The sequence below is a fragment of the Pseudophryne corroboree genome, chromosome 1 (assembly GCF_028390025.1).
Source record: "Pseudophryne corroboree isolate aPseCor3 chromosome 1, aPseCor3.hap2, whole genome shotgun sequence".
In the NCBI taxonomy this organism is placed as follows: domain Eukaryota; kingdom Metazoa; phylum Chordata; class Amphibia; order Anura; family Myobatrachidae; genus Pseudophryne; species Pseudophryne corroboree.
Genome location: NC_086444.1, coordinates 434,748,624 through 434,772,304, shown reverse-complemented (window position 1 = coordinate 434,772,304; position 23,681 = coordinate 434,748,624). Strand labels below are relative to the sequence as shown.

Sequence of the window (23,681 nt, the reverse complement as noted above, 5' to 3'; positions counted from 1 at the left end):
AGAGAATGTGCACGTGCAGCAGGCACGCGCATGAGGTGAATATATGGCAACGTGTAGCATGATATTTTTCTGACTTTGACAGTCACAACAGTGTATTGTTCATTGTCTTTTTCTGTCCAATCTGGCTGGTTGCAACAAAAATCTGGTATTGTCTGGGAGCAAATGACAATTAACTATTTGCTCCCAAAATCCAGAAAACAAAAATGGTTGTTCGGATCAATTGGTTAAATCAAACAGATTTAACCAATTTTTCTGAATGAACATTTTGTCTGTTTTCCAGTGCTCCCGTACATTACATGATTTTCGTGATTGTGATCTTATAGTGTGTATTCAGCTTTAAGGGCCCCATACAACAGCAATCACAAAAAAAAAAAAAAAATCACAGACTCTGTGATTTTTGCCCCAGTTTAAAGATTCCTTAATCCACTAATCTGTGCACATACATTACAGATATTTTTCAGCCATTTTCAGCAAACAGAGACGTGACAATCTTGAAAGGCTCATCAGTTTACTAGAAACAGTCTGCAAATCTGCTGATTGTCAACATACACTAGCAAGCTACAGCCCCAATTGATCTGCAAAATTAATCATGTTGAAAAAACCTGATTTAACAATCCCAATTGATTTTTGATCAGAATCTGCAATCTGTGAACCCATACATTGCAGATTTATTTACAGTCATCTGCAAAGTGTCAAATTGCCCCAATTGATTGTTGATGTATGGGGACCTTTAGACATGAGAGCAGAACCATGTAAACACACCTGACTGATATGTCGGAGTGACAGAGTACGCACATCTGCAGGAGCTCATTCCTTCTCCAGTCACTCCCCTTAGGGAGGGCAGAAGATTGCATCACTGTGACAACACAACTTCCCTGTACAGATGTGTGCACAGCCAGACAGATTGCGCCGTGAGTATAGCCTACAAACAGCCAATTTATATCGGGATTGTGGTCTTTTAATCTGTTCAGTGTCAGGGCAGCTGCGATAATGTAGATTTCTGTGCTGTCAGACCTGAATCCTGACTCAAACTAGTTCCAAAGAAAGTGAAACTGTGACCGGCTGCATTTCCTGTACAGTCAGCACATTCTGGGTGTTGTGCGGCTCACTAGCACATTTCATTCATATAATACACAGATGCTTAAAACAAGAAACATGTTTCACAGAAACAGATAATTAGAGATGTGCGGCTGGCACTTTTCGTGTTTTGATTTTGGTTCTAATTCCATTTTCGTGTTTTGGTTTTGGCTTGGTTTAGCCAAAACCACCCTTTCGTGTTTTGGTTTTGGTTTTGGATCTGGATGATTTTTTTAAAAACAACAACATAAAAACAGCTAAAATAAATCACAGAATTTGGGGGTAATTTTGCTCCTACAGTATTATTAACCTCAATAACAATCATTTTGACTCATTTCAAGTCTATTCTGAACACCTCACACCTCACAATATTGTTTTTGGGCCTAAAAGTTGCACCGAGGTGGCTGTATGACTAAGCTAAGCGACACAAGTGTACGGCACAAACACCTGGCCCATCTAGGAGTGGCACTGCAGTTACAGACAGGATGGCACTTAAAAAAACTAGTCCCGAAACAGCACATGATGCAAAGAAGAAAAAGAAGTGCAATTAGGTAGCTGGATGGCCAAGCTAAGCGACACAAGTTTGCGGAACAAACACCTGGCCCATCTAGGAGTGGAACTGCAGTTACAGACAGGATGGCACTTAAAAAAAATAGTCCCCAAACAGCACATAATGCAAAGAAGAAAAAGAGGTGCAAGATGGAATTGTCCTTGGGCACTCCCACCCACCCTTATGTTGTATGAACAGGACATGCACACTTTAACAAACCCATCATTTCAGCGACAGGGTCTGAAATGACTGGTTTGTTTGGGCCCCCACCAAAAAAGAAGCAATCAATCTCTCCTTGCACAAACTGGCTCTACAGAGGCAAGATATCCACCTCATCATCATCCTCCGATTCCTCACCCCTTTCACCGTGTACATCCTCCTCACTGAGTATTAATTCGTCCCCACGGGAATCCACCATCACAGGTTCCTGTGAACGTTCTGGAGGCAATTGCTGGTAAAGGTCTTCCCGGAAGACTTTATAATTCATTTTGATGAACATCATCTTCTCCACATTTAGTGGAAGTAACCTCCTATGCCGATCGCTGACAAGGTTACCGGGTGCACTAAACACTCTTTCGGAGTACACACTGGAGGGGGGGCAAAATAAAGCCAGTTTGTGCAAGGGCCTCCAAATTGCCTCTTTTTCCTGCCAGTATACATACGTCTGACATGCCTACTTGGATGCTGTCACTCATATAATCCTCCACCATTCTTTCAATGATGACAGAATCATATGCAGTGACAGTAGACATGTCAGTAATCGTTGGCAGGTCCTTCAGTCCGGACCAGATGTCGGGTTTCGCTCCTGACTTCCCTGCATCACCGCCAGCGGATGAGCTAGGAAATGTTATCCTTTTCCTTGCAGCCTCAGTGGCGGGAGAAATTGAAGGAGGAGCTGTTGACGGGTCACGTTCCGCTTGAGTTGACAATTTACTAACCAGCAGGTCTTTGCACCTCTGCACAATTGTGTCTGCTGGAAAGAGAAATACAACATAGGCTTTAAACCTAAGATCGAGCACGGTGGCCAAAATGTAGTGCTCTGATTTCAACAGATTGACCACCCTTGAATCCTGGCAAAGTGAATGAAGGGCTCCATCCACAAGTCCCACATACTTTGCGGAATCGCTCTGTCTTAGCTCCTCCTTCAATTTATCCAGCTGCTTCTGCAAAAGCCTGATGAGGGGAATGACCTGACTCAAGCTGGCAGTGTCTGAACTGACTTGATGTGTGGCAAGTTCGAAGGGTTGGAGAACCTTGCATAAGACGGAAATCATTCTCCACTGTGCTTGAGTCAGGTCTATTACCCCTCCTTTGCCTATATTGTAGATGGATGTATAGGCTTGAATGGCCTTTTGCTGCTCCTCCATCCTCTGAAGCATATAGAGGGTTGAATTCCACCTCGTTACCACTTCTTGCTTGAGTTGATGGCGGGGCAGGTTCAGGTTCGAAAGTGGGCCGCAATTTTTCAGGCCACCGACAGCATCTCCTGCACACCCCTCTCATTTTTCAAAAAATTCGGCACCACCAAATTAATTGTATGTGCAAAACATGGGACGTGCTGGAATTTGCCCACATGTAATGCACGCACAATATTGGTGGCGTTGTCCGATATCACAAATCCCCAGGAGAGTCCAATTGGGGTAAGCCATTCTGCGATGATGTTCCTCAGTTTCCGTAAGAGGTTGTCAGCTGTGTGCCTCTTATGGAAAGCGGTGATACATAGCGTAGCCTGCCTAGGAATGAGTTGGCGCTTGCAAGATGCTGCTACTGGTGCCACTGCAGGAGGCCATACATCTACCCAGTGGGCTGTTACAGTCATATAGTCCTTAGTCTGCCCTATTCCACTTGTCCACATGTCTGTGGTTAAGTAGACACTGGATACAACCGCATTTTTTAGGACACTGGTGACTCTTTTTCTGAGGTCTGTGTACATTCTCGGTATCACCTGCCTAGAGAAGTGGAACCTAGATGGGAATTGACACCTGGGACACAGTAACTCAAACAATTCTTTAAGTGACTCTAAACTAATGGTGGATACCGGACGCACCTCTAACACCAACATAGCTGTCAAGGCCTCAGTTATCTTCTTTGCAAAAGGATGACTGCTGTCATATTTCATCTTCCTCACAACGGTTGTTGGACAGTCAATTGCTTACTGGAAGTAGTACAAGTGGTCTTCCGACTTCCCCTCTGGGATGACGATCGACTCCCAGCAGCAACAACAGCAGCGGCAGCAACAGCAGGCGTACCACTCAAGGATCCTACGGAGGAACCAGGGTTAGGAGAGGACTCCTCAGTCTTGACAGTGACATGGCCTGCAGGACTACGGACGTTTCTGACTGAGGAGGAAGTTGACGTAGAGGGAGTTGGTGGTGTGGCTTGCAGGAGCTTGGGTACAGGAGGTAGAAGAGATTTAGGTGTCAGTGGACTGCTTACGCTCTTATACAAAGTTTCTGAACTTGACAGTGACTTCTGATGAATGCGCAGCAGGTGACGTATAAGGGAGGATGTTCCTAGGTGGTTAACATCCTTACCCCTACTTATTACAGATTGACAGAGACAACAGGTGTCTCCCCCAGTGCCTGACTTAAACAAACCACATCACCATCAGAATCCTCATCGTCAACTTCCTCCTCAGCACCAGCAACACCCATATCCTCATCCTGGTTTTCTTCAACTGTGACATCTTCAATTTCAATATCAGGAACTGGACTGTGGGTGCTCCTTCCAGCAAGGGCCAGATTATCAATGGGGCGGATGGAGCTACAGCTCCAGGCCTCCACATAAAAATAGGCCCATCCTGCTAGCAGCAGGATGGTGACCAGGCACACAGCTGGCCAAACAATCATAAATCATAAGTATTCAAATTGTTTGTTTTCTCACAAAATTATGCATATTTTCTATGTTTATGTATTTAGGAAGTAATTAGGATTCATAGTGTATAGGATGTACACACCCATATGGCTCTGGCCACACCCACACAGCACTAGTCACATTTCCTCCACTTCTTAGTATAGGCCCTTGGAAATTTTCAGCTCAAGGCCCATGTGGCCCTTAATCCGGCCTTGCTTCCAGCACTTGCAGGAGGTGTGCAAATGGTGGAAGGAGTCACCTCTTTCCGTCCAGTGTTGGGAAGGTCAGGCATTACAACCGCCGACACAATTGGACTCTCCTTGAGGATTTGTGATACCATCTCAGAGCGCACAGTTCTTTTCTGTGCTCTTTCCAGCTTAACTCTTTACATTTTTCTAGCGGGAGGATGACGGCTTCCATTGTCATGTGAAGATGAACCACTAGCCATGAACATAGGCCAGGGCCTCAGCCGTTCCTTGCCACTACGTGTCTTAAATGGCATATTGGCAAGTTTACGTTTCTCCTCAGATGATTTAAATTTCTTTTTTGGGTTCTTTTTACTGAACATTGGCTTTTTGGATTTTACATGCCCTCTACTATCACATTGGGCAGCGGCCTTTGCAGATGACGTTGATGGCATTTCATCGTCTATGTCATGGCTAGTGGCAGCAGCTTCAGCACTAGGAGGAAGTGGTTCTTCATCTTTCCCTATTAACTCCTCAAAATATTTGTTTTACATTATTTTTCTGGAGTTATATAACACAATGGGGGTAATTCCAAGTTTATCGCAGTAGGAATTTTTTTTAGCAGTTGGGCAAAACAATGTGCACTGCAGGGAGGCAGATAATAACACGTGCAGAGAGAGTTAGATTTGGGTGTTTTATTTTGTTTCTGTGCAGGGTAAATACTGGCTGCTTTATTTTTACACTGCAAATTAGATTGCAGATTGAACACACCACACCCAAATCTTACTCTCTCTGCACATGTTATATCTGCCTCCCCTGCAGTGCACATGGTTTTGCCCAATTGCTAACAAACTTGAGGCTGCGATCAACTTGGAATTACCCCCAATATGCGGCACAAGAGAGCGTACCCCTACACCTCACAGGGCAAACCCTGTAAAAATTATATGGATTAAATATTAATAACGCCTTTATTTGGAGTAAATAATATACAGCACAGGACAGCACCACTGAACTTATATGGCAGCACCACTGGACTGTATTTATACGGAATTATATGGATTTATATGGAATTATATGGCAGGATAACTGGAATTATACACCAGTATCACGGGAATTATACGACAATATCACAGGAATTATACGCCAGTATTCCGAGAATTATACAGCAATGTCACAGGAATTATACGCCATTATCACGGGAATTATACGGCAATATCACAGGAATTATACGCCAGTATCATGGGAATTATACGGCAATGTCACAGGAATTATACAGCAATGTCACAGGAATTATACGCCAGTATTCAGAGAATTATACGGCAATGTCACAGGAATTATACGCCAGTATCACAGGAATTATGCGGCAGTGTTACAGGAATTATACGCCAGTATTCAGAGAATTATACGGCAATGTCACAGGAATTATACGCCAGTATTCAGAGAATTATACGGCAATGTCACAGGAATTATACGCCAGTATCACGGGAATTATCACAGGAATTATACGCCAGTATCACGGGAATTATACGGCAATATCACAGGAATTATACGGCAATGTCACAGGAATTATACGCCAGTATCACGGGAATTATATGGCAATATCACAGGAATTATACACCAGTATCACAGGAATTATATGGCAATATCACAGGAATTATACAGCAATTTCACAGGAATTATACGCCAGTATTCAGAGAATTATACGGCAATGTCACAGGAATTATACGCCAGTATCACGGGAATTATATGGCAATATCACAGGAATTATACACCAGTCTCACAGGAATTATATGGCAATATCACAGGAATTATACGGCAATTTCACAGGAATTATACGACAGTATTCACAGAGAATTATACAGCAATGTCTCAGGAATTATACGCCAGTATTCAGAGAATTATACGGCAATGTCACAGGAATTATACGCCAGTATCACGGGAATTATACGGCAATATCACAGGAATTATATGCCAGTATTCAGAGAATTATACAGCAATATCACAAGAATGATACGCCAGTATCACGGGAATTATACGGCAATATCACAGGAATTATACGCCAGTATCACGAGGAATTATACGACAGTAACACTGGATATATGGCAGCAGAGGATACCACCACTGTGACTGGTCACTGGACTGATGCTGTACAAGACACTACCCCTGGTCTGATGCAAGACAACACAGCAAAAATGCAAGGGACTTATACAGCAGCCAGCAGCACTGGGGACATATAGCAGCAGAGGACACCAACACTGTGACTGGACTGGACTGAGCAGCACAAGACAGCAGTAAGTAGACTCGCCACGCCACTTTCCCGCCCCCACACAGACACTGAGGACGGAGACACGTCCTCTCACTACACTCTCCGAGACTGGAGTGAAAATGGCCGCGACGCCCGGCTCCTTATATGGAATTCAAATCCCGTGAGAATCCGACAGCGGGATGATGACGTTTTGCCGAGTTTGGGTTTCCGAGTCAAGAGGGAAGATCCGAGCCCGGCTCGGGTACAGACTCGGAAGCCAAGGTTCGGGGGGGGGGGGGGGGGGGTCGGCAGGGCCGGCTCTACCATTAGGCAGCTTTAGGCTCCTGGAGGGCACCACTGAATTCATCTAGCAAAAAACTGAAGGATGTCTCTGTATGCGGCCTCCTCCTTTTACACTGCGCTGGCTGCTGCTGCGGGTCTAATCAAGTGCAGCTACCACTATCAGGCTGTACCACATAGTGTCTCGGTGCTTCCTTTGTGCTGACATGAGTAACATCAAGTCATGTTAAGGCACATAGGATGCAGATGTAACTATGGCTGCTGAGGGGCACCCCCACGGCTGCTCCTCATAGCCCTGATGCACCTCCTGGAGGGGGGTTGCAGGTTACGGGGCACCGGGTTGAAGCTTTGCCTAGGGTGCATAGAGACCTTGCACCGGCCCTGGGTGTCGGTTCTCAATCATCTCTACAGATAATAAACCGGTACACCTAGACAGTATTTACCACATTTAGGGCACGCAATGCCAGCGTTCATGGAGTTGAGCGTTTCTTGTTGTTTTTTTTGTCACTACCAATCGGTATTTCAACATCTACCGACGCTGACAGTGTGCTTCTCAGTCCTTGCACATTTGGATGCACAGATGTACACCAGGGCATATGCATTAAGTGTCAAACACGCGAAAGTCAATAGATGCAGCCAGAATCTGCGCCTTTATATTTAGTACAGAGAATAATTGGGCAAATAAAATCAACCTTCTTTAGAGTACTTTTTTTTTTTTTGCGCATGCGCAGTTCAGTCATAGTGACCACATGGTACCCACACGGGTGCAGTACCCACATGGTACCAGCCTGTCGTGCATGTGCTGTCCAGTGGCTATGGATACACTGTTAGCTGCCCAAGGTCCCTCAGCACAAAGTAACAATCACTTTACTTTACACACGTCCCAGTAAATTATGTGATATACAATATAGCGCATAAGCTATAATGTCGCTAGCTAACAGGGCCTACCTCCGGAATGCTTTGCATACTGGAGCTTGGTAAATCTCACATTATAGCATCCCCCACAGAGACTTAATTGGCTTTAATTGCATTCTGAAACTGCGAAACTGCAGAATCCCTGTAAATACATTCAGTGGATACTTTCATTTTGCAGGTATCCCCTGAAAATGTCATTTTTTGAGTGGAATTCCTGCAAAATGTGTTTAATAAATATAACCCTATGACTCTGTACTACGTAATATGAAAAAGGTGGCTAAAAAAACATTTGCTGTATCTACGGTATGAATTATCACATCTAACGGAGTATGCTCAGCCTTAGTTACTTTCTGTTTTTACAAACAATGGGGGTCATTCCGAGTTGTTCGCTCGGTAAAAATCTTCGCATCGCAGCGATTTTCCGCTTAATGCGCATGCGCAATGTCCGCACTGCGACTGCGCCAAGTAAATTTGCTATGCACTTAGGAATTTTACTCACGGCATTTTCATCGTTCTGGCGATCGTAATGTGATTGACAGGAAATGGGTGTTACTGGGCGGAAACAGGCCGTTTTATGGGCGTGTGGGAAAAAACGCTACCGTTTCCGGAAAAAACGCAGGAGTGGCCGGAGAAACGGGGGAGTGTCTGGGCGAACGCTGGGTGTGTTTGTGACGTCAAACCAGGAACGACAAGCACTGAACTGATCGCAGATGCCGAGTAAGTCTGAAGCTACTCAGAAACTGCTACGAGGTGTGTAATCGCAATATTGCGAATACATCGTTCGCAATTTTAAGATGCTAAGATTCACTCCCAGTAGGCGGCGGCTTAGCATGAGCAAATCTGCTAAAATCCGCTTGCGAGCGAACAACTCGGAATGACCCCCAATATAAATATATTTTGTGGATGCCAAAGGTTATTGAAAGCCACCTGAATAAGTCTGATATTCATTTTTGTCTGACTACCAACTACAGTACTTAATAATGTTTTTGTCTACAAACATATTAAACCATTGTGCTTGAAAGTTTGTGAATCCTTCAGAATTTTCTATATTTCTGCTAAAATTTGGCCTAAAACTAACTTAGATTTTCACACAAGTCCTTAAAGTAGATAAAGAGAACCAAATCAAACATGAGACAAAAAATTAGACATGCTCATTTTTATTTATTGAGGTAAATGATCCAATATCACGTATCTGTGATTGACAAACGTATGTGAACCTTTAGGCTTAGCAGATATTGTGAAGGTGAAATTAGAGTCAGTTATTTTCAGTCTATGGGTTGACAATCAAGTGTGGAGTGGACAACCTGTATTTTTAAATTAGAACAGGAATACCAAAGGGGGTCATTCTGAGTTGATCGCTCACTAGCTATTTTTTACAGCACTGCGAACAGATAGTCGCGCCTATGGGGGAGTATATTTTCGCTTTGCAAGTGTGCGAACGCTTGTGCAGCCGAGCGGTCCAGAAAAGTTTTGTGCAGTTTTTGGGTAGCTCAGAACTTACTCAGCCGCTGCGATCACTTCAGTCTTTTCGTGTCCGGAATTGACGTCAGACACCCGCCCTGCAAACGCTTGGACACGCCTGCGTTTTTCAAAACACTCCCAGAAAATGGTCAGTTGACACCCACAAATGCCTTATTCCTGTCAATCTCCTTGAAATCGGCTGTGCGAATGGATTCTTCATTAAATCCATCGCTCAGCAACGATCCACTTTGTACCCGTACGACGTGCCTGCGCATTGCGGTGCATACGCATGCACAGTTTTGCCGAGATTTGACCTGATCACATCACAGCGAAAAAACCTAGCGTGCGATCCGGTCGGAATAACCCCCAAAGTCTGATGTTCACGAATCACAACACATGTTTGTGGAAGTGTATCATGCCACAAACAAAAGGAGATTTCTGAGGCCCTCAGAAGAAGAGTTGTTGATGCTTAAATGGCTGGAAAGGTTACAAACCCATCTCTAAAGAGTTTGGACTCCACCAATAAACAGATTGTGTACAAGTAGAGGAAATTCCAGACCATTATTACCCTCCCCAGGAGTGGTCGACCAACAAAGATCACGCCAAAGGCAAGGAGTCTAATAGTTTGCAAGGTCACAAAGGAACCCAGGATAATCTATAAGCAATTGAAGGCCTTTCTGACATTAGCTAACATTAATGTTCATGAGTCCACCATCAGGAGGACACTGAACAACAATGGTGTGCATGGCAGGATTGCAAGGAAAAAGTCATTGCTCTCCAAAAAGAACATTGCTGCCCATCTGCAGTTTGCTAAAGATCACCTGGACAAGCCAGAAGGCTACTGGAACAATGTTTTGTGGACAGATGAGTCCAAAATAGAGCTTTTAGGTTTAATGAGAAGCGTTATGTTTGGAGAAAAGAGAACATTGCATTCCAGCATAAAAACCTCATACCCTCTGTAAAACATGGTGGTGGTATTATAGTTTGGGCCTGTTTTGCTGCATCTGGCCCAAGAAGACTTGCCATCATTGATGGGACAATGAATGCTGAATTATACCAGAATATTCTAAAGGGTAAATGTTAGGACATCTGTCCATGAGCTGCATCTTAAGAATATGGGTCATGCAGCAAGACAACAACCCAAAGCACTCAAGTCATTTGACCAAAGAATGGTTAAAGAAGAATAAATGTAAAGTTTTGGAATGGCCAAGTCGAAGTCCTGACCTTAATCCAATCGAAATGTTGTGGAAAGACCTGAAGCAAGTAGTTCATGGGAGGAAACCCAACAACATAACAGAGTTGAAGCTGCTTTGTACAGAGGACTTGGGTAAATGTCCTCCAAGCCGATGTTCAGGACTAATGAACAAATACCGTAAATGCTTACATGCATTTATAAGGGGGTCATACCAGATACTGAAAGCAAAGGTTCACATACTTTTACCACTCACAGATATGTGATATTGGATAATTTTTCGCAATAAAAAAATGATGTGTATGTGTATCTGCCACTGCACTACAGAGAGCATCTGTGTATCTGGCACTATTGGGGGCATCTGTGTATCTGGCACTGCTGGAGGCATCTATGTATCTGGCACTGCACTATTTGGGGCGTATGTGTATCTGGCACTGCTGGGGGCATCTGTGTATCTGGCACTGCACTGCTGGTGGCATCTGTGTATCTGGCAGTTCGCTACTTGGGGCATATGTATAACTTGCACTGCTGTGGGCATCTGTGTATCTGGCAAAGCACTGCTGGAGACATCTGTGTATCTGGCAGTGTGCTACTGGGGGCATATGTGTATCTGGCACTGCACTACTGGGGGCATCTGTGTATCTGGCACTGCACTACTGGAGGCATATGTGTATCTGGCACTATTGGGGGTGTATGTGTATCTGGCACTGCACTATCTAGGTCATTATTTGTATCTGGCACTATACTGGGGTCTTTATGTGTATCTACTGCTGCTCTCCCGGTGTAACCCAGGCACATACTGCTGCTCTCTCCCAGTGTAACCCAAGCGCATATACTGCTGCTCTCTCCCAGTGTAACCCAGGCACATATACTGCTGCTCTCTCCCAGTGTAACCCAGGTGCATATACTGCTGCTCTCTCCCAGTGTAACCCAGGCACATATACTACTGATCTCTCCCGGTGTAACCCAGGCGCATATACTACTGCTCTCTCCTGGTGTAACCCAGGCCCATATACTACTGCTCTCTCCCGGGGTAACCCAGACGCATATACTACTGCTCTCTCCAAGTGTAACCCAGGCGCATATACTACTGCTCTTTCCTGGTGTAACCCAGGCACATATACTACTGCTCTTTCCCAGTGTAACCCAGGCACATATACTACTGCTCTTTCCCAGTGTAAACCAGGCACATATACTACTGCTCTCTCCCAGTGTAACCCAGACACATATACTACTGCTCTCTCCTGGTGTAACCCAGGCACATATATTACTGCTCTCTCCTGGTGTAACCCAGGCACATATATTACTGCTCTCTCCTGGTGCCTGTAGGCAGGGGCGTCTCTAGAGAGGAGGGGACCCGTGTGCAGACTCCGTGTGTGGGCCCCCTCCTCTCCCGTAGCCATCACGCCGCTGCTAGCGCTCTAAGCGCTGAGACTCTGGCACAGTGCCAGAGTCTACAGCGCATGCGCAGGACTCCGAAAAATGGCCGCCGCACCATTTTTTCAAAGTCCTGCGCATGCGCTGTAGACTCTGGCACTGTGCCAGAGTCTCTGGTGGTCAGTGCGCTAGCAGCGGCGCGATGGCTACAGGAGAGGAGGGGGCCCACATACGGTCAGCAATGGACTACGGAAAGGTAAGTATAGGAGAAATGGGTGCAGTGTGTGCGGTGTGGGCCCCCCGGGGACTCAGGGGCCCGGGTGCACCGCACACACTGCACCCATTATAGAAACGCCAATGCCTGTAGGCCACCAGCAAAAAACAATATTAGTATGCCATGAACCCATCACCCACCGCTACCAGGGGTGCGGGGCATAGCACTGGGCTTTCAGCCCAGTGCTGGTTGCTGCTCAGGAGGGGGGACCCCATTTTCATTTTTTTGGGTCCCTACTTTCTGAGGAATGCCAACCATGGGCTGACTGATTTTTGGGGGGGGGGGGTTAATGCTATGGCAGGGGGACCCCACACTGAGTGTCTCCCCTGCTATGGCATTATCCCCCCTGGCTGGTTCAGCCTAGTGCTGGTTTTGGTTAAATAGGGGGAACCCTATGCTTTTTTTTTTTTGTATGTGGGGGGGTGGTTTGCACATCACTAAGTGCCTCCCCAGTCACTGCCCTCAGCACTAACCCAGACACATACACAACAGCTTGAAGTGGGCAGCGAGGTGGAGCTCTTTTTCTTTATATGCTATGTTAGGTGGTGCCTTTAATGGCTGGTCACTCCTCTCTGGTCACTTGGCCACACCCCTTTTAGCATATGGCAGTGCCCCTTAGTAGGCCCCTGTGATTGCATTTCCCTGGTGGGCCCTTCATGCCTCAGTCCAACACTGCCTACAGCTGGCCTAAAGTAGCTGAAGGTTGGAAAAGCTGCTCTTTTAAAAAGTACTTACATTGACATATATTCAACTCTTCTTATTTGGTATATTGCTTTGTCTTTAGATAAAATGGACTAACTTTTGCTTGAGGAATGAGCAAGAAAAAATATGTGCCCCTCAATTCTCTACATGATTGGAGACTAATTGGCAATGGATCCTTTGGATCTGTATACAAAGTAAAGCACAATGATTACAAGTTAACTGTGGCAGTGAAGGAACTTAAAGAGTAAGTATCACCTGTGTAGTCTATGCCATGATTTACTGACTGTCTGTTTACCCACTTTTACAATGCTGCTGTAAGGCTTGTGTGTAGGATATTATGCTATGCACAGTTGGTACATTTAGATACAAAGGGGTAAATTTACAAAAAAATCTAAAACAGAGAATTGGTTATGCTGCCCTTGGCAACCAATCAGATGCTGTCTATCATTTTCTAAAATACAATAGAGAAATGTTAGACAGCATCTAGCTGTTAAGGGCAACATCACCAATTCTCTGTTTATAAGCTTTAGTAAATTTAGCGCATCGGGCAGGATGTAATGACGAACTTGAACATTTTTTTAATGGGGCAATCATTTACAAGGCAAAGTTAGGCTGTGGGGGGAGGGGTGTTGGGTTATAGTTAGGCTGCAGGAAGGAAGGGGGGGTTAGGTTTAGACACCACTGGGGAGGGTTAGAGTTAGGCTGTGTGGGGGCAGTGCTGCAAGTATAGCGGTAGTACTGCTTACAGGAAAGAAGTTGCCAACCGGTACGCAGTACCGCCGGCCCGACCGCCATGCTTGCAGCCACTGCTGTGCTGTGTGTGAGGGGAGGAGAGCGCACAGCGCGCCTCTCCTGCCCCTCAATCAGTGCTCATCCAGTCTCCAGCCGCGGCGTTTCCCCAAATGAGGCGCCGGTTTGTGAGCCAATCAGAGCTCGCAGACCGACAGCTGCAGCTCCTGATTGGCTGCTAGTCCGCGTTCGGCACGCATGCACAGTAACACTGTGGGTTAGGATTAGAGGGAGAGGGGTGGGGGGAATATGCTTACCATACCCCTGTCAGGATTCTCACCATCAGGATGCCGCTGACAATCTATATATGGGTGGCATATTAGAATATATATATGTGTATATGTGTATATTAATAAATAGAATTTGCCTGAATGACATACGTATAAAAATTGTCCATTTTCTCCCATGCTACCTATGACATTGCCCTCCTCATTTAACTATTTTGCTAACAGTTACTGTAGAAGAAAACTTTTTTTTGGGCATTCTGTATAATGTTATTTTGGATGACGAATCACCATACTATACATGTGAATAGATATTGTCTTTCCCTCTTTACACCTCATCTTAAGACACAAGCCAAAACATTGACATTAAAACAAGGGCGCTATTTTAGCAGGGTGACATATAATTGTCAGATAATTTACCTGGCAGTAAGTAAGGATAGCAAAAATTGGGCGAGAAATACTGCATTCAATTAATTTACCTCAGAGTTTAGTTAGCTAGTTTGTGCCTGGATAGGAGTTTATATTTCATCGTCTGTTACTAGGGGTTGCATTAGTGATGTCAGAAGAAATCTCAGACTAATGGAAACGCCTGGACGCTAAAACATGCATAATTCTGTTTCAGCCACCATATCATGAAAGTAGGTGGCACGGGCCACAAAAAGTAAAGCAAAATATAATTCCACTTATTACAGGAATGTATCACAGGGTCTTGAAGATCTCCTTTCCGAAGCAGAGAAGATGGATTCTGCATCATCTTGCTCCTTCATAATACGTCTATATGGGATCTCGGAGGGCAGTTCAAATAAATCTCCAGGCATTGTGATGGAGTACATGGAGAATGGCAGTTTAGACACGCTGATGGACAGAGTTGGAACCATGCCTTGGGCCTTGAAATTCCGTATTCTGTATGAGGTGGCATTAGGTATGAACTATCTGCATACCCTGTCCCCTCCTCTTCTACATCTGGACCTGAAAACAAAGAACATCCTTATAGATGAGGACCTGCATATTAAGGTGAGATTCATGACTAATATTTAAATGCATGATTATGTATAAGTTAATACTGTACATGATAAATGTTTAAACTGAAATGTTGATTAAAAAAAAAAAAACAATAGCACCATGCGCTGATTGTGTTACTGTGGTCTGTTCCATTCACCCAACTGACTCGTTCTCAACAGCAACTGAGATGACTGATTACTAAGAGAAACTAAACTTTACTTCATAGACTCAACTCTTTTTAACTGTATAGAGTGTGTATTATAATGCAGTACATAATAGGTAGGATTAGTAGCACTAGCGATTCATTTGAAAGCACACAAAATGTGCTGTACATCATAATAGAAGTATTATTGCAATAGTTGTCAATTTTACAAAGTGAGAGCTAATGTAAAAGTGATTAAAAAGTTACTGGAGCAGTTTGCACCCTTTCCTTGTCTCCATATCAGCTCCCCTTCCCGATTCGCACCTTCAGTGGGTGTTCCTTTTTAAATACATTATCTGGGTTTCTAGTTATACGTCAGACTATGGGCCTAATTCATACCTGATCACTAGCAAACGATTTCTGCACTGCTGCGATCAGATAGTCGCCGCCTACAGGGGAGTGTATTTTAGCTGTGCAAGTGTGCAAACGCATGTGTAGCAGAGCTGTACAAACAGATATTGTGCAGTCTCTGCGCAGCGCAGGACTTACTCAGCCGCTGCGATCACTTCAGCCTGTCCGGGACCGGAATTGACGTCAGGAACCCTCCCTGCAAACGCATGGAAACGCCGGCGTTTTTCCAACCACTCCCAGAAAACGGTCAGTTGACACCCAAAAATGCCTTCTTCCTGTCAATCTCCCTGCGATCGCCCGTGCGAATGGATCCTTCGCACAAACACATCGCTGAGCGGCAATCCGCTTTGTACCCGTGCGATGCGCCTGCGCATTGTAGTGCATGTGCAGTTTGGACCTGATCGCCCGCTGTGCGAAAATGCACAGCGGCGATCAGGTCTGAATTACCCCCTATGTTGGGCTGAATGTTCATCCACAGTTGGACTCGATTAAAACTAGGTTGTAAGTTTGGCATAAATTGCCCTTGTCACTGACAGGTAGGATTTATCTTGTAAAGATGATTTAACTTGTAGAAATGTATCCCACTTTGGATATTCTACAAAATAGATATCTGTTCTGTCTGATCTGGGTGGAATGGCAAGATAAACTGCCCATGCTTACTAGAACTGAGATGTCAAGGGGGCTAGCACTGCCAAACTTCCGCTTGTATTGGGGCTGATTCAGACCTGATCGCTGCTGTGCATTTTTGCACAGCAGGCAATCACGTCTGAACTGCGCATGCACCGCAGCGCGCATGCGCTTCAGTGCGCATGTGCATGCAAGAGATGCTGGCCGTTTTGGAGGAGCAGTCCGGGAAACACAGGTGTGCCCGGACCGTGCAGGGGGCAGCCGCATCAGTCGCGTGACGTCACACGCAGCTGCTGCAACCCGGGATGCAACCAGTAGCTCCCTGCCAGCGCACAGGAGCTGCGCAGGTAAGGAGATACTTATCAAGTACAAAAGCGCAATGCTTTTGTACTTGTGCGGGGGAAGGGGGGGTAGGGCCTGACATGCGGGGTGGACTAGCCCTGTGCTGGGCGTCCCCCCGTATGTCAGAGTAAATGATTATGGATATGCTAAGTTTAGCACATCTGCGATCAACTCTGAATTACTCCTGTATTACTTTGTATTATAGCTGGAAAATCTGCAGGCATCTGTATGGTGAGAGTCATCACACATGTATGCGTACTTCATTTCCAGATGGCTCGCCTGAACTACAAGTCTCCCCTCCTTGGCTATAGACAGACTTGTCTCTTTCATTCCCTCTTATTTAAATGCAGAGCATGGGGCTGCAGATACACTGGGCCACTGATAAGTAATCTGTACAGTACATTTCTTTCCTCGTTCTCTTTGCCTTGTTTTATGGCACCAGGTCCTTGTTTTACGATACAATGCGGCTTTATAAAATTCTTCTTCAATTTCAATACAGAAAAGTTACTTTGGTGATTTGTTTTATTATTGTATGTTTGTTGGAGTTGATTTTACTTTCTTTTTGTTCCGTTTGTATTTGTACATTGTGAATTTTTTCTCTCACAATAATCTAAATGTAAACAAAGGGAGTAAAAAAGTGCTAAATGTAAGGGTAATTTTGCAATTATAGTATTTCTGTTTTCACTTATCAAAAAAGCATCAGCTGGTATTTGTATATGTGGTCAGAGACTGGCAGCAGGCAGCACAAGTGTAGTCACAAGAATAGTTAGGTCAAATATCGTCAGTCGGTAACAGGTTTGCTTAGAGTGCTCCTGTTGCTCAGGCAAAGGACCAAAAGGTAGATTGCAATCTACCGGTAGCTCACAGAGCATCTGCTGGTAGATCGCAACCAACATAACTTAACCAGCTCCCAAGCGTGCCGGTGGTGACATGATGTCACTCGAGCGCCGTGGGGAGCCAACCACTGCTGCTTCTCTTCCTGCGACTGCCTGGCACGCTGTCATGGGGAGCTGCTGCTCCACCTGGCTGTCTGCTCAGTAGGTAGCATTTGTTATTGAAGTATTATATGCAGAAGGGGGAGGGAGGAGGAGCTGAGACAATTTAATATATGGGGTTTTTTTGTTGTGGGGGACAATTTTTTTTTTTACTTGTATGCAGCAATGTGTTTTTACTCCTGTGTGGGGGTCAATGTGTTTTTACTCCTTTGTGGGGGCCACTGTGTTTTTGCTCCTGTGTTGGGGCCAAAGTGTTTTCTGTGTGGGGGTCAGTATGTTTCTACTCCTGTGTGAGGGCCAATGTGTTTTTACTAATGTGTGGGGGCCAATGTGTTTGAGGTTTTTACCTGTGGGGGGCCAATTTGTAATTTCAGGTGAGACAGTCCCTATACCCTGTGCAGCGAGGAGGTCACACCCCCTTGTTGTTATGCCTCACCCTTTTTGGGGGCGTGCGCCCTTGTCACTTGCTATTGTCCCAGGTAGATCGCGAAAGCTATTTAGCTTTTAAAGTAGATCGCCAGCTCCAAAAGTCTGGCCACCCCTGGACTAAGCAATAGTGGATGCTACAAAGGACATGCCCAAGTACACATGCATCACCGGCATGCTGTGAAACAAGTAAAGCTATAATAGGAAAAAGTACGTTTATGGCGGTATGTAGCCATTATTTCGACATTCAGGATGTCAACACCATAATGTCGACATATGAATTTAGTGTCCGGCCACAATTGGGGTTAGGGTCAGATTTGGTTAGGGTTAGGCTGCAACTAGTGTTAGGTTTAGGGTAAATGACCATTATTGACACTCTGAGTGTCGACACTCATGCCATGTTGACCATATGCTGTCGACACTCCTATTTATAGCATGCCTAATAAATTGTGAGACAAGACCAGTGCACAATGGAATGAATGGCTATCTGCATTTTGGGTAGTTTGTAATAAAGTGAGGGGACGGTACGTACATTTTTTAAACGTTTTTGGCTGTACAGGTGTAATAGAGGCCAAGCTTTTTTGATGCATTTTTTTACTAGAATGAAACTGTCACCTATACCTGTTATACTTTCAGAAATTTCTATAATTAAAAATCTTGGTATTTAGTCAGTCTGTTGACACAAGGCCTGATTCCGCCGTGGTCGCTAAATCAGCCATCGTGCGGAAATACCACAGCTAACACCACAGCCACCTGGAAATGTATTGAGACACCCACTGGCAGCCTCACAGATCCCTGGAGCTGCGTACAAATATTTGTTTTCTATGTATGAGATTGCAGATGAAGGCAGATACATGCCCCGGAAATGGTCATGACACGTCTGCATTTTTGCCGCTACTCCCTGATACAGTACCTCCCACAAAACGGGCCTGTCAGTAATTTACTAATAAATCCTAACTGCAAGCGTAGTCACTTTCAATCATGCGTAAATATCGAAATAGTGACCTCACTGGAATCAGGTCCATAGTCACTAATGGTTTATGTCTGTCATTTCAGATCACAGACTTTGGTCTCTCTAAGTATACAAGCAGCTCCTCTAGCTGCAAGCTTGATCAAGGTGAAGGAGTTGCGGGGACCCTAGAGTATATGCCCCCAGAGGCATTTCAAGAAGGGTATCAACCACACAAATCAACTGATGTTTACAGGTAACTGCATACAATGTACTGAACCCACATTTGCAGACATATAGTCTCACTAGGTAATGTTAGCCATTCTTTGATGGGGATATATGTTTTTGTTCATACTGCACAGTATATACTGTATGTGGCAGGACACAAACCAACCTTTTCCCCTTTACTCTTTGGTTTTCTTCAAAGAGTAGCTTAGTGAAATTTTGCTTCGTCGTTTGTGCTCAATAATATCTTCTTATTCCTCAGAAAATATATAACTGCCTATTTATACAGCACCAAGAGCAAGAACTTCTCTCTCTCTGGTGCTCCTCCTTCACCTTTCACTGTGGTACATTTTATCACCGCTTGAGATGCTTGATCCGACTGCATATACACTGCCATTTCCTCATCACGCAGCCGACCTAAACCCACCCCCATTTCCGATGTCACACCCCCGCAATGCCACATAGCCGCCCCCCTTCCCCAAAGCTGCATTACCGCCCCGTGAACGCCTCTGCTTGTCAATCAGGCAAAGGTGTTCACATCAATGCAATGTGATCACATTGGCTGGCCTGCATGCGTGCAGAATGGCCCCTGCATGTGTGCACTGGGCAAAAAAAATGGGCAGTTACAAGATGAATAAGGCCCTGTATTCAGTGATATCAGTCTATAGACTAGCACTGGCAGCACTGGCAATAGTACTGCTAATAATTCAATGTTATCTATTAGTGGAAACAAAGTTCATGTGGAAAGAAGAAAGATTAACGGGCAGATTTATTAACCTTTTTGTTCACTAAAATAGTGTTTTCAAATCCTTTTCACATTATGGTAGTATCACTTGAATGTATTAAAGGGCTTTTGGTGCTAGACCCTTTGATTCACTTTTTTTATTTTAGTAACCAGGATCGCATTTCCTATACTTATAATGGGAAATGCAATCTGCACAAATGTACTATTTTTTTTTTAAATGATACCATAGTGAGCCCTATGATAATAACGCTATCCTGAGACAGCGTTATTGCGGATTCTGTACTTCTGCACAGCACTGTGCAGGGACCCAGTAGTGTGATCAGCTGATCACAGTTTAAAAAAAAATCATACTCACTTACCCAGACATCGGTGAATGGTGCTCCAGTGCGGGCTGCCGTTCATCGGGGCTCCTGTGACCCCCAGTGCAGTACAATGATGCTGCAAAGTGGCAGCCCTCCAGGGAGCCCTGACTACCGGCAGCCCTCCAGGAGCTCTGACCACAGATCCCCGGGTCGGTAAGTATTATCAGTGGTCGAGTTTTGTGACAGTGAGAGAGGTATTTGCAACTGAGGGGTCGACCCAGTGGTGGCGGTAGCAGCTATGGCAGCGGCAGTAACAGCTATGGCGGCGGCACATGCGCAGCATATACTCTGGGTATTTTTTACGAAAAATACCCTGATAAAGCTGTGGAATGGCATCACACGGACAGAGCATTCTCGCAAGCTCTATCTCTGCATGCGATTATTTATATATCCTTGCGATGTAATCAATAAGTGCATTGATTTGATTTTATCCTCAGATACGGATGGTGATAAATTGGCCCTTAAGTTGTCATAAATCATGGTGAATGACAAATTTACATATGGTCATGGTGGTGCAACTGGCACTGGAAATGTCATAGATGTTAAATATAGTAGTTCGGCAAAAAAAAGGAAAAAGAAAGTCAGTCTATGGCCACTTTTTGCTTCAAACGGTACTAGTAAATCATGCTCAGGCAAAAAGTAGCGGCCAACACAATCATATATTTACAAATGGTAGTTTTGACATAGACACTGAAGCTGAAATGCAAACTAGGAAGACAAGCCACAAGTAACACATTTTGTTGGTGACATAGAGCACTCCTGCGCTATCTCCATGATGACCTTTCTAGACGCATTAGATCCTTTTCCAAGATGGCTGCTGACAGTTTCATCTTGACACTATGTTTGAGAGCCATGGTACTACAAGAATGTGTAGTACTCAGCTCTGGTGTGGTCCTGTGTATACTGCGGTTCCGGTATGAATGGTCGACCATGTTATGGTCGACAGTCATTAGGTCGACCACTATTGGTCGAAATTGACATGGTCGACATTGACACATGGTCGACACATGAAAGGTCGACACATGAAAAGGCCGATATGAGTTTTTTTACTTTTTTGGGTGTCGTTTTTTGCGTAAAGTGACTGGGAACCCCAATTAGTGCACCGCATCCCCTCGCATGGCTCGCTTTGCTCGCCATACTTCGGGCATGGTACCTTCGCTCCGCTACCGCTTCGCTCGGCACAGATTACCGTTCCAATCGTAGTCCACGTGGATCGTAAAGTATGGATAAGTTCCCCAAAAGAAAAAAAAGCTAAAAAACTCATGTCGACCTTTCATGTGTCGACCATTTTCATGTGTCGACCATGTGTCCATGTCGGCCATGTCAATGTCGACCAATAGTGGTCGACCTAATGACTGTCAACCATAACATGGTCGACCATGTGAACGGATACCGTATACTGCTGGATATATATGACCGGGTAATCCACTGTATGGTATTTCCTTCCCTGTTTATCTACACCAGGAATAGGCAATGTTTTTCTCTTTTGATTCCAGACGTTGAACATTACAAGACAAAAATATTTCTGGAGTGCCACCACGGTTACACTATATACAAACATATACATAATGAATAGATAGGTTCAACAAATGTTAGTGGCTTCCCTGCCCTTTATTTTTGGAAGTTAGTTTGCTCAGGTTAGGTTGACAATGTTATACTCCTACTCTACTAACTGTGGATCATTCACCAGAAGCCCAGACTCTGTTGGGTATGCAGGCCAGGCTTGGGTTTGGTTTGAAGAGGGTGTAGCAGGCCAAAAGGGGATCCTCTTTGAGGAATAGAGGTGGAAGTGGAGTAGAGGAGAATGCCTAGAAGAGAGGGATTGACCCCACGAGTGCCACTCAAATCTTCAAATTGTACCAGTTTTTGATAGATTTAAGGCTGCTCTCCCCATGATACAGAGGGGTATATTTACTAAAGTGTGGGTGTTTAGAAGTGAAGATATTGAACATCACAACCAATCACATTCTACTTATAATTTATCTAGCATCTTGTAGAAGATAATAGCTAGAATCTGATTGGTTGCAATGGAAAACATATCCACTTCTAAAAACCCGCACTTTAGTAAATTTACTCCATAAACACTTTAAATCTGCCATAAAGATGTGATAATAAGAATCTTTCATATCTTTTACAAACTGCATTTATCACAAGAATTCTCAGTAAACATTTCCAACTCATGATGATGTAGTCATATTCATATCTATGGTATATAGCATTAATCAGATGTTTCTCTCTTTTAGTTTTGCCATTTTGTCTGCTGTGGTGCTTAAAGGAGAAGACCCTTATCCTGGTAAGGCTTATGCTGGAATACATAGACTGTATGTAGGGACTCCAAAAAAAATGGGCCCCCCATCAATATATTATTGAACTGTATGGGTACGGAAAGTGCTTCCCAAGTTTATTATGGTCATCAGCTAAATACCAAGTTAAGTACCTCTGCGCTAATACAGGTTGAGTATCCCTTATCCAAAATGCTTGGGACCAGAGGTATTTTGGATATCGGATTTTTCCGTATTTTGGAATAATTGCATACCATAATGAGATATCATGGCGATGGGACCTAAATCTAAGCACAGAATGCATTTATGTTTCATATACACCTTATACACACAGCCTGAAGTTCATTTTAGCCAATACTTTTCATAAATTTGTGCATTAAACAATGTGTGTGTACATACACACAATTCATTTATGTTTCATATACACATTATACACACAGCCTGAAGGTCATTTAATACAATATTTTTTATAACATTGTGTATTAAACAAAGTTTGTGTACATTGAGCCATCAAAAAACAAATGTTTCACTATATCATTCTCACTCAAAAATGTCCGTAATTCGGATTATTCCGTATTTTGGAATATTTGGATATGGGATACTCAACCTGTAGTATAAATGTATTATAGAAAGTGTAATTTCTCTAGCATCCAATCTGGGGGACACTGGCATTTTGTGGGGTACAGAGGGCACTGTTTCAGGAGCAGACACATGCAAACTAAACTTGTTTATGGGCTTCCTTCTCTCTTTCTACACTTTTTATTCACTTTTTCTTTTTCACGTGTACAGCTGCATACACTGAACTCCTCTAGTAGGGCAGCAAAGAGATTTTCTGCACTTTGTCTGCCACACCTGCCTCCTAAGTGTCTGGGCTACCGGAGAGAGGTTGCGGTTCATAGATTCTGTGGATGACCAGGGCACCTCTGGGCAACACGTTTGTTTTGCAGGTACCAAGAATGTGACTCCAGGCGCCGCGACTGAAATACTTGTGCTGCCCAGTCTCCCTCACACTGCAGTTGAGATGGGGCT

General features: G+C 44.3%; 1 protein-coding gene across 3 annotated transcripts in view; it reads left to right on the top strand.

Annotated features, from left to right (window-relative positions):
* Positions 1–835: 835 nt before the first annotated feature.
* Positions 836–23,681, top strand: part of LOC134896886 (receptor-interacting serine/threonine-protein kinase 4-like) — a 66,513-nt gene continuing 43,667 nt past the window's right edge. For 2 of the 3 annotated variants that reach the window (XM_063913960.1, XM_063913978.1), the window contains exons 1-5: positions 836–911; positions 13,214–13,375; positions 14,837–15,158; positions 19,146–19,294; positions 22,614–22,663. In XM_063913960.1, coding sequence (XP_063770030.1) covers positions 13,242–13,375; positions 14,837–15,158; positions 19,146–19,294; positions 22,614–22,663 — 655 coding nt within the window. In that variant the 5' untranslated portion in view covers positions 836–911; positions 13,214–13,241. Of the gene's footprint in view, positions 912–13,213; positions 13,376–14,836; positions 15,159–19,145; positions 19,295–22,613; positions 22,664–23,681 lie in introns of those variants that run through there. The other variant, XM_063913971.1, reaches the window with a different exon arrangement.